The following is a 17,266-nucleotide window of genomic DNA, read 5'->3' as shown; positions in this document are numbered from 1 at the left end:
AGGTTTAAATATACTAATAACGGTTATCTGATAAGATTCAGATAATTCTGTTGTATTTGAGACATTATTGACCTCAGAGATCAGGAAGAGTCAATTTTCTGCCTTAAGTTTTAAAAGAGAAATTAGGCAGAGTAGCTCTGATGTAGAAGGAATGTTAAGCTGGCAAGAGAAAATAATTTTTCAAACATCCAAGGTTAGGCTGGCCACTGAAATGAGGTACTGATCCAGGAACACAAGAAAAAGTCATTTTTGACAATTGTTATTTGAGGGAAAGATATTTTATGGTTCACAGAAGTATATGTACCTGAATAGGGATGGGAAGGTGAATGAGGGAGAGTGTCTCATGCAGATAGGTAACTGTCTAATGCGGCTGTGACCATGTGAGTGCATGGGTCTATTTTTGCTCTCTAGCTACCTCCATCTTCCTTTAGCTTTTTTTTACAAGTATGTGTAAATTTCTTCCCACAGCTGTTCCTGGACCTTGCGACAAGCCAACAGTCAGCAGTATAACACGTGACTCAATGACTGTAAATTGGGAAGAACCAGAACATGATGGTGGCTCTCCTATTACTGGTTACTGGCTGGAGCGCAAAGAGACCACTGGGAAGAGATGGACGAGGGTTAACCGTGATCCTATCAAACCTATGACACTGGGGGTTTCATACAAAGTTACAGGTCTTATTGAAGGCTCTGAATATCAGTTCCGTGTTTCAGCTATCAATGCAGCTGGTGTTGGTCCACCAAGCATGCCATCTGATCCAGCAATTTGTAGAGATCCTATTGGTAAATATTTTAGATTCCTATTGTTTAATTTGAAAATATTCAAATAATAACAAAGAATATATTGTTAAGATGTAATGGTATGATGATGTTTCTCAGCCCCACCTGGCCCTCCTATTCCAAAAGTTACTGATTGGACAAAGTCTTCTGTAGACTTGGAGTGGAGTCCACCACTAAAGGATGGAGGTTCTAGGGTCACTGGCTACATTGTTGAGTATAAAGAGGAAGGAACGGAGCAATGGGAACGGGTAGGTGGAAAACTATAACAGAATTTGCATTTCTTCTCTCTGTGTGTCCATCAAAATAAATCACACCAGAAAAGACATAGTTTACAGATTTTCACTATGCAAGTTATTTTCTTAAAGTTCGTATCTTTGCACCATTATTATCTTCATATATTTAAAATGTAAGACTACACCCACCACAACATCGTTAATTTTGTAGTTTCCTAAATAATTTTTAAATTTCTGTTTAAAGATGTGAGAAAATATGTAGGTAATTTTTGATAAAAGAACAGAAGACAAGACCAAGTTAGAACTGGCACAAAAGTAAGTCTCACTGGTGCCAAATCATTTGCAACTACCACATCTCCGCATTTTCCTACTTTTTTCAATAATGCATTACTGAAAATTTAACTAATGCATACCTTGGCTATTTTTTGTATCTCCATAAACACTTGAGTACATTTTAAATAATACCTAAATTCCCTGCACTGTTTCCAGGTAAACAGGCTTCATATTGGGGTTTAAAAAACCCAAAGAATTCCTTTTTGTTTTGCCACTCTCACTTATATGACTTTATTTGTCCAATAATACATGTAATTTTTCTGAGACTACAGGCTGTTACAATTGGTGTAACATCCTTGTCTGTTAGAATTATTAAAAAAGTGAAACTTCAGAATAGCTTTTATGTCCGTGTCCTATATTTCTTTACATGGATTCTCAAGAATTCTTTGTGAGCAGGATTCATGTATGCTTAAAACTGCCTTGTGCTTGTAAATCTGAAACAACATCTGGTTTAAGATTAGTTTCAAACATCACAAAGAAATTGATGATACTTTAATGTTAGCTGACATTACAGTGTTTTCTTACAGGTAAAAGATAAAGAAGTTAGAGGAACTAAGTTCGTTGTGGCAGGATTAAAAGAAGGATGCTTTTACAAATTCAGAGTTAGAGCAGTGAATGCTGCTGGTATTGGAGAGCCTGGAGAAGTTACAGACATCATTGAAATGAAGGACAGAATTGGTATTTATGGTTTATGTTTATATTTTTAGTACCTTTAAGTCAAAGTAAGAAAAAAAAAAAACATTTAATTTTTTTGTTCACCTCCCACAGTGGCTCCTGATATTAATTTGGATGCAAGTGTCAGGGACAGGATTGTTGTTCATGCTGGAGGAGTAATTCGGATCATAGCATATGTCTCAGGAAAGCCAGCTCCAACAGTGACTTGGAGCAGAGATGACCGAGCTTTACCAGAAGAAGCCAAAATTGAAGAAACAGCTATTAGTTCTTCTTTGGTCATCAAGAATTGCAAAAGAAGCCATCAGGGTTTATACACTCTTCTTGCTAAAAATGCCGGTGGTGAGCGGAAGAAGACTATTATTGTTGATGTGCTAGGTAAATAGCAACCTCAGTCCTTGCGAACAAGTAAAATTTCATAACATTCAGCATGTAAACTTAAATACTCCATTTCTTCTTTGCTCTCAGATGTGCCAGGCCCAGTTGGAATGCCATTCCTTACTGAGAACCTAACCAATGACTCTTGTAAATTGACATGGTTTACTCCAGAAGATGATGGTGGTTCTCCTATTACCAACTACATAATCGAAAAACGTGAATCTGACCATAGAGCCTGGACTCCAGTAAGCTACACAGTTACAAGACAGAATGCTACTGTTCAGGGACTCACTGAAGGGAAAGCCTACTTTTTCCGAATTGCAGCTGAGAATATAATTGGCATGGGTCCATTCACAGAGACAACAAAAGAGATTGTCATTAGAGATCCAATAAGTAAGTATACTTTGGGGTTTGGATTACTGTCATATGGGATGAATATGCAAAAAATGCATTTACCATATTTTTTTTGTTTATTCACAGCTGTTCCTGACCGTCCAGAAGACCTGGAAGTAAAAGAAGTTACCAAGAACTCTGTTACATTAACTTGGAACCCTCCAAAATATAACGGAGGCTCAGATATCACCATGTATGTTCTAGAGAGCCGTCTCATTGGAAAAGAGAAATTCCACAGAGTGACAAAGGAGAAAATGCTTGATAGGAAATACACTGTAGGAGGCTTGAAAGAGGGTGATACCTATGAATATCGTGTGAGTGCTTGTAATATTGTGGGGCAAGGCAAGCCATCATTTTGCACAAAACCAATCACATGCAAGGATGAAATTGGTATGTATCTTTTTCATATTTCTTTTGAAAACAGCGATTATATTTACTGGTTCCTTACTTTTTCTTATTAAAATTGCTGACATTTGTGGGCATTGTGTTTTTTAATATTGTCTTTCAGCTCCTCCATCACTTGATCTTGACTTTAGAGACAAGCTTATTGTTCGAGTTGGTGAAGCTTTCAGCCTGACAGGACGTTACTCGGGCAAGCCCACACCAAAGGTTACTTGGCTAAAGGATGATATTGTTGTCAAAGAAGATGACCGTACAAAGATCAAGACAACTCCTACAACTCTTTGCTTGGGGATACTAAAATCTGTTCGTGAAGACTCAGGCAAATACTGTGTTACTGTAGAGAATAGCACAGGATCAAGAAAAGGATTTTGTCAAGTTAATGTTGTTGGTAGGTTTTATTGAATAACACTATTGTCTGTCATTTTTAGTAGTGATTAGAATTCATTGAATTTATAAAATGTAATTATTAAAATGTATCCTTTATTACATTAATTTGATTTGCTGCATTCTCATTTGTACTGAAATACAATTTATTAATTTTAAGTACATAGTAAACTCTGGCTTAGTTTATTCAGCCTGAATAATTTAATGTCTGCATGCATTTAGAGAATGTCAACACTGTAGAAAACATAAATCACCAACTAACTTATAAGCAAACACGTATTAACAAGAATAGTCTCGAGGTCTTGATTCCTTCTTAAATCTGTGATGCCAGGTTTCTGATTTCATAATATATTTACTGTATTGACAACTGTTTAATCTATGCTGCTATGTGAAGTTCATATAAAAGCGTGGGTATGCCTTATTTTTTCTTAAACAGATCGCCCATCGCCTCCAGTAGGCCCAGTTGTATTTGATGAAGTTCATAAAGATCATATGGTAATTTCCTGGAAACCTCCATTAGATGACGGAGGCAGTGAAATTACAAATTACATTGTTGAGAAGAGGGATGCACACAGAGACCTGTGGATGCCAGTTACATCTGCCACAATTAAGACAACAAGCAAAATTCCGAAGCTGCTTGAAGGAAGAGATTATCAAATTAGAATTTATGCTGAAAATCTTTACGGCATAAGCGATCCGCTCATCTCTGATGAGATGAAAGCCAAGGACCGTTTCCGTATGTCATTCATTTGCAATCTTACTTTGACACTTTAATCTTTACTCTGTTTGTAGTGCTTCTAAACCCTTTTTTTTTTTTTTTCTTCCCCTGTCCCCAAGGTGTTCCTGATGCACCTGAGCAACCCATCATTAAGAATGTTACCAAAGACTCTGCAGTAGTGGTTTGGAACAAACCATATGATGGAGGCAAGCCAATAACAAACTATATTGTAGAAAAGAAGGAAACAATGGCTACAAGATGGGTCAGAGTTACTAAAGACCCAATTTTCCCCAGTACTCAGTTCAAAGTACCTGACCTCCTTGAAGGCTGTCAATATGAATTCCGTGTTTCAGCAGAAAATGAAATTGGTGTTGGTGATCCTAGTCCACCCTCAAAGCCAATTTTTGCTAGAGATCCAATTGGTAAAGTATTAAATTTCATTTCTCATTGAAATTTCAATGTATTCTTCAGTTAGAAAAAAAATTTAATGGATTCCTTTTTCCCCATTTCTTTCTCTTTTTGTTTTTTAAACAGCAAAACCAAGTCCACCTATTAATCCAGAAGCAGTAGATAAAACTAAAAATTCAGTTGATTTGTCTTGGCAACCACCACGCCATGATGGTAATGGCAAGATAATAGGCTACATTGTTGAGTATCAGAAAGTTGGAGATGAAGAATGGAAAAAGGCTAATCTTACAGCAGATTCTTGTCCTGAAACAAAATACAAAGTCACTGGCCTTACTGAGGGTTTGACATACAAGTTCAGGGTCAAGGCAGTCAATGAAGCAGGTGAATCTGAACCAGCCTATGTTCCTGATCCAGTAGAAGTAAAGGACAGACTTGGTGAGTTTAATAAAATCAGATAAGTTTACCTAAGAGGGTTTTTTCCCCTCATTTTCTAAAAAAACATATCATTTTGATTTCAGAACCTCCTGAGCTGATACTTGATGCTAATATGGCCCGAGAACAGCATGTAAAAGCTGGAGATACTCTAAGGCTTAGTGCTGTTATTAAAGGTGTTCCATTCCCAAAAGTTTCTTGGAAGAAAGAAGATCGTGAAGTCTCACCCAAAGCTGATATTGAGGTTACAGGAGTTGGCAGTAAGCTTGAAATTCGTAACACTATCCATGAAGACGGTGGAATTTACTCTCTGACAGTTGAAAATCCAGCTGGTTCAAAGACTGTTTCAGTAAAAGTTGTGGTCTTAGGTAATCTCTTTCATGTTCCTTTTATACTGCGTGCTTTTAGTCTATAATTAGAGATTAAGAAGTAATGGAATGCCTGGAAAATATCAAGAAACTAAGTTATAAGAAATACATAGTAAAAAAAAAAAAGGACTAAAAATTATATAAGATGCATTAATTTCTTGTGAAGTTTACTAAGTTTTGTAAAAAAATGCCTTGGTTATCAAATAAGTAACAGTTTCAATTTTTGTCAATATTAGACAAGCCTGGTCCACCCAGAAATCTGCAAGTCAGTGAAGTTAGAAGCGATTCTTGCTATCTCACTTGGATGGAACCAGAAGATGATGGTGGCTCTGTCATTACCAACTATGTGGTGGAAAGGAAAGATGTAGCTTCTGCACAGTGGGTAGCCATCTCATCATCCTCCAAGAAACGCAGTCACATGGCAAAATATCTGGTGGAAGGGACTCAGTATGTCTTCCGAGTTGCAGCTGAGAATCAGTTTGGTAGAGGTCCATATGTGGAAACACTCAAGCCTATTAAAGCTATAGATCCACTGCGTAAGTGTTTTTAGGTTATATAATTTGTTCTGTTCCTATTGTTGGCAATTTTTTATCATCTTGTGGTATTAATGCGAACACAGTACACTGCTACCATAGATTGGTCATCTGAGTAACCATTTTGGTTTTGTATTTTAAAAGATCCTCCAGGGCCACCAAAGAATCTGCATCATGTAGATGTTGACAAGACTGAAGTTTCCCTTGTTTGGAATCGACCAGATCGTGATGGTGGTGCTGAGATAACTGGATATTTGGTGGAATATCAAGAAGACGGTGCAGATGAGTGGACAAAGTTCCAGACGGTCCCTATGCTAGACTGTGTTGTGACAGGCCTACAAAAAGGAAAAATATACAAATTCCGTGTGAAAGCTCAGAATATTGTTGGTCTTAGCCTTCCAGATACAACTATACCCATAGAGTGTCAAGAAAAACTAGGTAATTTTTAGGGGTTTTGTGGTTTTTGCTGATTCTGTATCTCTTTCTTTAAACATTTATCCTAAAAAAGTAATTTCTGTTTTTCTCTAATTTCAGTACCTCCATCTGTGGAACTAGATGTGAAGTTAATTGAAGGTCTTGTTGTTAAAGCTGGCACCACAGTGAGACTTCCTGCAATTATGAGGGGTGTGCCAGTTCCTACTGCAAAATGGGTTACTGATGACGTTGAAATTAAAACAGATGGCAGATACAAGATTGAGACTGACAATTATTCAACTGTACTTACCATCAAGGACTGTGTAAGAAAAGATACAGGAGAATATCTACTCACAGTGTCTAATGCAGCTGGCAGCAAAACTGTTGCTCTGCACCTTACAGTTCTGGATGTTCCTGGCCCACCAACTGGTCCTATTAATATTCTTGAAGTAACACCAGAACATATGGTTATTTCTTGGCGCCCTCCTAAAGATGATGGTGGGAGTCCTATAATAAATTATATTGTGGAGAAGCGTCAGTCAAAGAAGGAAACATGGGGAGTGGTTAGCTCTGGAACAAGTCACACAAAAATTAAGGTTCCACGACTGCAGAAAGGCTGTGAATATATTTTCCGTGTTCGGGCAGAAAATAAGATAGGCATTGGTGCACCGCTTGATTCAGAACCAACAGTTGCAAAACATATGTTTGATCCACCATCCCCACCTGGTAAACCAACTGTTTATGATGTTACAGAAAATGCTGCAACAGTGTCTTGGACCCTACCAAAATCTGATGGTGGAACTCCAATAACTGGTTATATACTTGAACGTCGGGAAGCATCTGGTAAATGGGTGCGTGTCAATAAGGCACCTATACTTGATATGAAATATAGAGTCACTGGTCTTTTTGAAGGCAACACATATGAATTCAGAGTATTTGCAGAAAACATGGTGGGCTTAAGCAAACCATCTCCAAGCTCTGATCCAATAAAAGCATCACGTCCTATCACTCCTCCCGGGCCACCTATAAATCCAAAATTAAAAGACAAAACCAAAGAAACAGCTGATCTTGTGTGGACAAAGCCCCTCAAGGATGGTGGCAGCCCAATTCTGGGATACATTGTGGAATGTCAGAAAACTGGAACTACGCAGTGGAATAGGATTAATAAAGATGAACTCATTAGACAGTGTGCTTTCAGAGTACCTGGCTTAATAGAAGGAAATGAATACAAATTCCGAATAAAAGCTGTCAACATTGTGGGAGAGGGAGAACCAAGAGAACTGGCAGAAACTGTACTTGCAAAGGATATTCTTTCTCCTCCAGAAGTAAGCCTAGATGTGACCTGTCGGGACTTAATTACTGTCCGAGTAGGCCAAACAATCCGTATTGCTGGTAAAGTAAAAGGCAGGCCAGATCCTGACATAACGTGGTCTAAAGATGGCAAAGTACTAGTCCAAGAAAAGCGTGTTGAAATACTCCATGATCTACCTAATGTTGAACTGCAAGTGAAAGAAGCCAAAAGATCTGATCATGGCAAATATATTATAGCAGCTAAGAACAGCTGTGGACATGCTCAAGCTTTTGCTGTTGTTAATGTACTTGACAGACCTGGACCATGTCAGAACCTGAAAACAAGTTACGTCACAAAAGATTCTTGTATGATCACTTGGGAGAGTCCAGTGGATAATGGTGGCTCTGAAATTACAAATTACATAGTAGAGTACCGTCAACCTAACCAGAGGGGATGGTCAATTGTCTCCTCTGATATTGCTAAACGATTAGTAAAGGCAAATCTTATAGAGAACCGTGAATACTTCTTCAGAGTTTGTGCAGAAAACAAAATAGGTCCAGGTCCTTGCATTGAGACCAAGACTCCTATCCTTGCCATCAATCCTATTGACAAGCCCGGACCACCAGAAAATCTTCACATTGCAGAGAAAGGAAAGACATTTGTTTATCTGAAATGGAGAAGGCCAGATTATGATGGTGGAAGTCCCAATTTGAGTTATCATGTTGAGAGAAAATTGAAAGATTCAGATGAATGGGAAAGGGTTCACAAAGGCAGCATTAAGGAAACACACTACATGGTAGATAAATGTGTTGAAAATAAGATTTACCAATTCCGAGTTCAAACCAAGAATGAGGCAGGTGAAAGTGACTGGGTAAAAACAGCTGAAGTTGTTGTGAAGGAAGATCTGCAAAAACCAGTGCTAGACTTGAAGTTAAGTGGAGTGTTAACTGTCAAAGCAGGTGAAACAATTAGAATTGAGGCTGGAGTCAGAGGAAAACCACAGCCTGAAGTTGTATGGACAAAAGACAAAGATGCCACAGATCTAACCAGATCTCCAAGAGTCAGTATTGAAACAACTTCTGACACATCTAAGTTTGTTCTCACAAAATCAAGACGTAGTGATGGTGGGAAATATGTGATTACTGCAACTAACACAGCTGGAAGTTTTGTAGCATATGCTACTGTTATTGTCTTGGATAAACCAGGTCCTGTAAGAAACTTGAAAGTCACTGACATTTCAAGTGATAGATGTACTGTTACTTGGGACCCTCCAGAAGATGATGGTGGTTGTGAAATACAGAACTACATCCTGGAAAAATGTGAAAGCAAGCGTATGGTTTGGTCTACATACTCTTCCTCTGTCCTAACGAACCATGCAAATGTGACACGGCTCATTGAAGGTAATGAATATATATTCAGAGTTCGTGCAGAGAATAAAATTGGCACTGGTCCACCAACAGAAACACAGCCAATTATTGCCAAAACAAAATATGATAGACCTGGACGCCCTGACCCTCCAGATGTCACAAGAGTTAGCAAAGATGAGATGACTGTAGTTTGGAATCCACCAGAATATGATGGTGGCAAATCAATTACAGGATACATTTTAGAGAGGAAAGAGAAACGATCGCTAAGATGGGTTCCTGTTACTAAGACTGCAATCCCAGAGAGACGCAAGAAGGTTACTAACCTCATCCCTGGTCATGAATATCAGTTCCGTGTCAGTGCAGAAAATGAAGTTGGACTTGGAGAACCAAGCTTGCCATCAAGACCTGTAGTAGCAAAAGATCCAATAGGTATGATACCACTGTATTCTACTGTAATTTTTTTAATGTTAACATAACAGATTGCTGGATTCACAACTGTGTTCTTATCTGTCATTTTTGTTGTCTTTCAGAACCACCTGGTCCTCCCACAAACCTGAGAGTGGTTGATAGCACAAAGAGTTCCATAACACTTGGCTGGGGAAAACCAGTGTATGATGGTGGTGCTCCAATTATTGGATATGTTGTGGAAATTAGACCAAAAGTTGAGGGTGCTGATCCTGAAGCAGGATGGAAACGATGCAATGTTGCTGCCCAAATTATTCATACAGAATTTACAGCCACCAGCCTCGATGAGAACCAATTATATGAGTTCAGAGTTTCTGCCCAAAACCAGGTTGGCCTTGGCCGACCAGCTGAACTGAAGGAAGCTGTGTCTCCCAAAGAAATACTTGGTGAGTTTTCCCATCCTTTTTATGAGTATTTACATACAGTCTTTTATTTGTACTAGGTTTGTTTTATTTTGTTTTGTGTGCTAAACTTTTCATTTTATTGTTTCATTTTGTCTTTCAGAACCTCCTGAGATTGAGTTGGATGCAAGCATGAGAAAGTTAGTGATAGTCAGGGCAGGATGCCCTATTAGACTTTTTGCCATTGTTAGGGGTCGCCCAGCACCAAAAGTCACCTGGAGGAGAATGGGTATTGATAATGTTATCAGAAAAGGACAAGTTGATCTAGTTGACACTATGGCCTTCTGTGTCATTCCCAATTCAACACGTGATGACTCAGGCAAATATTCATTGACACTTGTTAATGCAGCTGGAGAAAAAGCTGTATTTGTGAACGTCAGAGTGCTGGGTAAGTAATGACAGAAATATGTCTAGATAATTTTTTAACTACGTTGAATGTTCATTGCAGGAATTTTTATGACCCCAGGGTGCTACCATTTTTAAGCACAACTGTATCAGCTGACACTAACTCCTCCTGTGTACGAAGCTGTTAGCCCCTTTAATTTTAACTTAATAAAGAAGAAAAGACTAGCATAAATTGAAATTTCTTTATAGATACTCCTGGACCTGTGTCGGACTTCAAGGTTTCAGATGTCACCAAGATGTCATGCCATCTTTCATGGGCACCTCCGGAGAATGATGGTGGTAGCCCAGTGACTCATTACATCCTGCAGAAACGTGAAGCTGACAGGAAGACCTGGGGAACAGTCACTGCAGAATTAAAGAAAACGAGTTTCCAAATAGCTAACCTTGTACCTGGAAATGAATATTTCTTTAGAGTAACAGCAGTAAATGAATATGGGTCAGGTGTTCCAACTGACATACCAAAACCAGTTCTAGCAACAGATCCCCTAAGTAAGTATGCCTTTATGCACATCTTCCATTTTTTTCTCTAATTTTAATATTTTGCATTTTTTGAAAGTTGTTGTTTCTAAACTGGACAATACTACTAACTACTCAATGATAAACATAAATATTTCAGTATCAGTTTCTTTCAAATAATACAATCTATGAATATAGTACCTTTGCAATTGTAAAGAATGTTTTCCATAGTGTCCTTGTTGATTTAGCATGGACAGCATCCAATAATTCAGTAAGTAGTCAATAGTCAGAAAATCTGTTAAATTCAATGTTTAATGTGTTTGTGTTTTTTTCCTCTGAAAGGTGAACCTGATCCACCAAGAAAACTTGAAGTTACTGAAATTACGAAAAATAGTGCTACTTTAGGCTGGCTGCCACCACTACGTGATGGAGGTTCTAAAGTTGATGGATACATTGTTAGCTACAAAGAAGATGACCAACCAGCAGATCGTTGGACAGAATATTCAATTGTTAAAGATCTTTCCATTGTTGTAGCTGGCCTGAAAGAGGGAAAGAAATATAAGTTTAGAGTGGCAGCTAGAAATGCTGTAGGAGTAAGTTTGCCAAGAGAAGCTGAAGGAGTATTTGAAATTAAAGAACAACTCAGTAAGTAAAAATTTAAATACTACCTATGCTGCAATAGTCTGCTTTAATAATGAAATGACCAAGAATTCTAGTTCTTTGAGTGAGTTCCAGAAAGACATATGCTTTGTGAAGTCATCTGGAGGACTATGGTTAACTGTATTGAATGTTTTGACAGGTCAGAAAGGATGAGAGTTGACCTCTAATTCAGAAATATTAAAGAATTTTGCAGGTATGGTTTCAGTTGAAACCAGAAGATAGGAACTAAGGAGAAACAATAAATACCTTCAATGAACTTACGATGAGAGAGGAAAAGAGAGTGATAATTTGAGAGATAAATGGGGCCAGAAGTGACAGCTGTTTTAAGAGAAGAGGAAACAAGTTCTTTATATTGTAGAATTGTTTGAGATGTCAAGCAAAAGGCAGGGAGCACAGGTTGGCCTAATTAGGGTGGTAGGGTCCCTGAGGTACAGGAAGACATAGGGGTTAGAGGCAGATGAGAGAACCTTCTTCATTTGTGAAATGGAAAGAGGAAGAGAGAGGTACAGGAGCAAATGAGAAAACTAGCCAACGGCAGGAAGGAAAGTACATCAAACATATTACCAGGTTTCTTTTTTTAAGAAATCAGATGTTGTGCAAAAAGAAGTTGTAGAAGGGGCTCTGTCTGAAAAGTAATCCAAGGATATTAAAGGATTGACTGTGGAAATGGGTTTAGTTCAGTAGGAACTTCGGTCTGTCTTTTCTCCTCCTTCATACTTGTCTTGTAGAAAGTCAGCAATAAGGGAGAAACAAGTTCCAGATATAAAGTGGAATTACATGTCATGCATTAATAGTGCACAAGTCTCTACGTAAACACGTGAGAAGGAAATCCAGACTCAAAAATACTCTCTTATAAACTTAGCAGAATGTAAAAGTAAGACTAGAATAGATACTGCCCACTGCAGAATCCCTAGTTGTCCATAAGTGGAACCTAAATTAAAAATTATCAAGCCATTCCTGCTCGTGATTCCACTTAGGAGAGAAGCAGAGAATGTTTACAAGAAAATATAAGAAAATGTTAATCAATATGCCACAGAAGCTGAATTTATAAGTCTGTGTGGTTTTTTTTTTTTCAGTCCCACCTAAGATTCTGATGCCTGATCATGTTCACATTAAAGCTGGAAAGAAACTGAGAATTGAAGCTCATGTATATGGGAAGCCTCAGCCAGTCTGTAAATGGTTGAAAGGAGATCAAGATGTACTTACATCCAGTCGCCTTGCTGTGCATAAAGCAGAAAAGTCTTCTGTTCTTATCATTAAGGATGTAACTAGAAAAGACTCTGATTTTTACACTCTTACTGCAGAAAATAGCTCTGGTATGGATAGTCAGAAAATCAGAGTGATAGTCATGGGTATGTTTCATTTAATTATTTTTAAACCCAGCTTTATACAGAACTAATTTAATATATTCCAGGGGTTGCAACGTTCTTTCATCCCTTTTTTTCCTTAATATACTTTTTTCTGCAGATAAACCAGGTCCACCACAGCCTCCATTTGATATTTCTGAAATAGATGCTGATGCTTGCACTCTTGCATGGCATATACCTCTTGAAGATGGTGGCAGTAATATTACAAACTATGTAGTTGAGAAATGTGATGTAAGCCGAGGAGACTGGGTAACAGCTTTAGCTTCTGTCACGAAGACAAGCTGCAGAATTGGAAAGCTGATTCCTGGACAAGAGTATATGTTCCGCGTTCGTGCTGAAAATCGTTTTGGGATTTCTGAGCCCCTTACTTCTGGCAAGATGATTGCAAGATTCCCATTTGGTATGTCAGTTTTTCATAGCTGCATTTCTCTTTTTAGTCCTCCTAGTAAGAAAGCATGTGATTGAAATTCATCTTTGTGCTTCATCCTAGATGTTCCTAGTGAACCAAAGAATGCACGTATTACCAAGGTCAATAAGGACTGCATTTTTGTTGCCTGGGATAAACCAGATAGTGATGGAGGAAGTCCAATCACTGGCTATCTCATTGAGCGCAAAGAAAGAAACAGTTTACTGTGGGTGAAAGCTAATGACACAGCTGTACGTTCCACAGAATACCCTTGTGTGGGGCTCATCGAAGGTCTTGAGTATACCTTCAGAATTTATGCATTGAACAGAGCTGGAGCAAGTAAACCTAGTAAACCAACTGAGTTTGTCACAGCAAGAGCACCAGTTGGTAAGTCAAACATACCAATAATTTGCAACAGACTGCTGGTTTTATGGTCATTTTCAGTATATCTGCAACTCTTTATGATCTTCAGTTTGCCCTTATGTTTGTATTTTCATGTATACCATGACTGCACTGTGAGTGCACTTTGTGAGTATGCTGTAAATAGGATCCAGCCCTATTAAAGCCATTTTTTTAATGTTACCTTTTTTGGCAAAACAGACTATAACATGATCTTATTTGCCTTAGATCCCCCTGGAAAACCTGAAGTTATTGATGTTACTAAGAGTACTGTATCACTGGTATGGACAAGACCAAAGCATGATGGTGGTAGCAAACTTATTGGCTACTTTGTTGAAGCTTGCAAATTACCTGGTGATAAGTGGGTTCGGTGCAATACAACACCACATCAAATACCTCTAGAAGAGTACACTGCTACTGATTTGGAAGAAAATGCTCAGTATCAATTTAGAGCAATTGCCAAAACAGCAGTTAACATTAGCCGACCTTCGGAACCTTCTGATCCAGTGACCATTCACCCAGAAAATGGTAAGGAATGTAAAGGCATTTGAGAACTCTGATAAGAGTGTGTGCATATTGAACTAACACTCATGTGGAGAATGAGATGTTTATCTCTTACTAGACTGATAAAGTCTTGGGTTCTTTCAGTTCCCCCCAGAATAGAGTTGGATCTGTCTATGCAGTCACAGCTTACAGTAAAAGCTGGAACTAATGTGCGCCTGGAGGCAAATGTTTATGGCAAGCCAATGCCAACAATCACCTGGAAGAAAGACGGAGAAGTTTTAAAGCCATCTGAAGGTGTTAAGATCACCACTAAGAGAAACCTTGCTACGGTAGAGTTGTTCAGTGTTAACAGGAAGCAAACGGGAGACTATACTATTACTGCTGAAAATACAAGTGGATCCAAGTCAGCAACCATTAAGCTTAAAGTACTTGGTAAGCTAAAGACTATCTGTTAATAATAAATAACATTTATAATTAAATGATACAGCAAGAGATAGAGCTATAACAATGTGATGTTAATTCTTCTAGATAAGCCTGGTCCACCAGCCTCCGTTAAAATCAAACACATGTATGCCGATCGTGCAATGCTTTCTTGGGAGCCTCCTCTGGAAGATGGAGGTTCAGAAATTACTAACTACATTGTGGACAAGCGTGAAACAAGCAGACCAAACTGGGCCCAGGTCACTGCCAATGTACCCATTACAAGCTGCACAGTGGAGAAACTAATAGAAGGACATGAGTATCAGTTCCGCATATGTGCTGAAAACAAATATGGTGTTGGAGATCCTATCCTGACTGAACCAGCAGTTGCTAAGAATCCATATGGTAAGTGCTTTGTGGGGTAGCTTCATTAGTCACTGGTTTTTTGTGTGCCTTACGAATGTGAACATAACTTTCAAATAAATCTTCACAGATGTACCCGGACCTTGTGATCCACCGATAATTAGCAATGTAACGAAAGACTTTATGACTGTTAGCTGGAAGCCACCAGCTAGTGATGGTGGATCCCCAATAACTGGTTATATACTTGAGAAGCGTGAAACTAAGGGTCTTACCTGGACAAAGGTAAACAGAAAGCCTGTCATTGAAAGAACTGTCAAGGCTACTGGACTCCAAGAAGGAACAGAATATGAGTTCCGGGTCATAGCATTGAATAAGGCCGGACCTGGCAAGCCTAGCGCACCATCTAAAGCAGTATACGCTCGTGATCCTCAGTGTAAGCTACAAGTCTCAAATATTTTCCATGTTTATTTCCTAATACTTTTTTACAGCATTTGGTGTGACCATTTTATGTTATTTTTGCTCTCAGATCCTCCTGGCCCACCTGCTTTCCCGAAAGTGGTTGATACTACTCGTAATTCGATAAGCCTGTCCTGGGGCAAACCAGCATATGACGGAGGAAGCCCTATTATTGGTTACCTAGTGGAAGCAAAAAGAGCTGACACAGATAACTGGGTCAGATGCAATCTACCCAAGAACTTACAGGCTACACGATTTGTGGTAACAGGTCTGATAGAAGATACAGAGTACCAGTTCCGCATTTATGCTGTCAATAAGATTGGATACAGTGATCCAAGTGATGTTCCTGATAAACACACTGCCAAAGACATTTTAAGTATGTTTGCTGAAAACAAATTATCTTGTTGACTTTTGCTTTAGTTCATGGGATGGGTTTCAAAGACAGGGTTTGTCACAGAACACAGAAGGAGATTAATTTGGAATCTGTCATTTCTCAAAAAAATTAGGCTAGAAGTGGCTAATTTGGATGAGAATAGGGTGATTAGGAACAGGAACTGAGTAGAATCTGAGTGGTGTCTGCCTTTTTCATTTTTATGTTAGATGCTCTGCTGCCTTCTAGTTTGGGTCTTCAAGAATTTTTTCTTTCTCTAAGCCTAAAATTAGACTTTTCAGTTCTCTTGTGTTCTTAAAACTTCCACTCTTCTTCATGTCTTCTAAATAATTTGAGAACAAGATTACCATTCTAACCATCTGTGTGACACACTATTTAGTTGTATGACACTTATTCCTTAAGAAGCTGGCTTCTGTATGCGTTTTGCTGTATGTACAAAAGCATTGCTTCACAGAACTGTCTTGGTTCAAGAAAAGCAGTATAGTCCAGGAGGCTTTGAAACTCCTTTGAATTCTAGAGAAACTAGGAGGCTTCTTCATGTGATAAGTAAAATAAATGGTGGAAAAGGCAAAAAAATGGAATTTAAACGAGTGCAAAATAATGCCAAGTTTGCAAATGATCTTGAAACGGGAGTCAGGAAACTAAATCACTAACATCATCATGGGTTCATACTAGTGAAATGCCAGTAAAGAGGAACTTTTTGTTGCAGTAACTTTAGTGATAGTCTTAAAGATGATGTTTTAACTGCATGCTTTTTGTTAAACACACAGTTCCTCCTGAAGGAGAACTTGATGCAGAACTAAGGAAAGTCCTTGTGTTGCGTGCTGGAGTCACTATGAGACTTTATGTACCAGTAAGAGGACGTCCACCTCCAAAAATTACATGGTCTAAAGTGGGTGCCAACCTAAGAGATAGACAAGGATTAGATATCAAGTCAACTGATTTTGATACCTTCCTGCGTTGTGAAAATGTAAACAAATACGATGCTGGAAAATATGTTCTCAGTCTGGAGAACAGCTGTGGCAAAAAGGCGTACACCATTGTTGTAAAAGTACTTGGTAAGTGTCAGGGGTTTCCCCATTATAATGATTTGTTAACTTTTTAACTGATAATTTTTTTTATTTTACTACATCAAATGTCGGTTTGTTGTGTTTATCTAGATACTCCGGGCCCTCCAATTAACCTGATTGTAAAGGAAGCGTCTAAGGATTCTGCCTTCATTACATGGGAACCTCCACTAATAGATGGTGGCAGTCCAATCACAAATTACGTCGTTGAAAAACGTGATGCAGAAAGAAAGTCATGGTCCACAGTAACAACAGAATGTCCAAAGACAAGCTGCAGGATAACTAACTTAGAAGAAGGCAAATCTTACTTCTTCAGGGTTTTTGCTGAAAATGAATATGGTATTGGTGACCCCTGTGAAACTCGTGATGCTGTTAAAGCTTCTGGTAAGAAAAAAAGATC

General features: G+C 38.5%; 1 protein-coding gene across 1 annotated transcript in view; it reads left to right on the top strand.

Annotated features, from left to right (window-relative positions):
* The window catches only part of TTN (titin), a 238,738-nt gene that overhangs the window by 172,561 nt on the left and 48,911 nt on the right, over positions 1-17,266 (top strand). The window contains 28 exon segments of the mRNA XM_037397744.1: positions 469-783; positions 880-1,028; positions 1,874-2,024; positions 2,115-2,396; positions 2,487-2,789; positions 2,877-3,179; positions 3,298-3,579; positions 4,012-4,311; positions 4,413-4,715; positions 4,828-5,136; positions 5,220-5,501; positions 5,738-6,037; positions 6,179-6,472; positions 6,569-9,535; positions 9,637-9,957; positions 10,076-10,360; positions 10,567-10,866; positions 11,176-11,478; positions 12,570-12,845; positions 12,961-13,260; positions 13,351-13,653; positions 13,894-14,193; positions 14,314-14,601; positions 14,698-14,994; positions 15,083-15,385; positions 15,479-15,784; positions 16,570-16,857; positions 16,960-17,250. Coding sequence (XP_037253641.1) covers positions 469-783; positions 880-1,028; positions 1,874-2,024; positions 2,115-2,396; positions 2,487-2,789; positions 2,877-3,179; positions 3,298-3,579; positions 4,012-4,311; positions 4,413-4,715; positions 4,828-5,136; positions 5,220-5,501; positions 5,738-6,037; positions 6,179-6,472; positions 6,569-9,535; positions 9,637-9,957; positions 10,076-10,360; positions 10,567-10,866; positions 11,176-11,478; positions 12,570-12,845; positions 12,961-13,260; positions 13,351-13,653; positions 13,894-14,193; positions 14,314-14,601; positions 14,698-14,994; positions 15,083-15,385; positions 15,479-15,784; positions 16,570-16,857; positions 16,960-17,250 — 10,701 coding nt within the window.

This window comes from Falco rusticolus, chromosome 8, assembly GCF_015220075.1.
Source record: "Falco rusticolus isolate bFalRus1 chromosome 8, bFalRus1.pri, whole genome shotgun sequence".
Taxonomy (NCBI): domain Eukaryota; kingdom Metazoa; phylum Chordata; class Aves; order Falconiformes; family Falconidae; genus Falco; species Falco rusticolus.
Note: the sequence above shows the minus strand (reverse complement) of the source record. Positions and strands in the feature narration are given on the sequence as shown.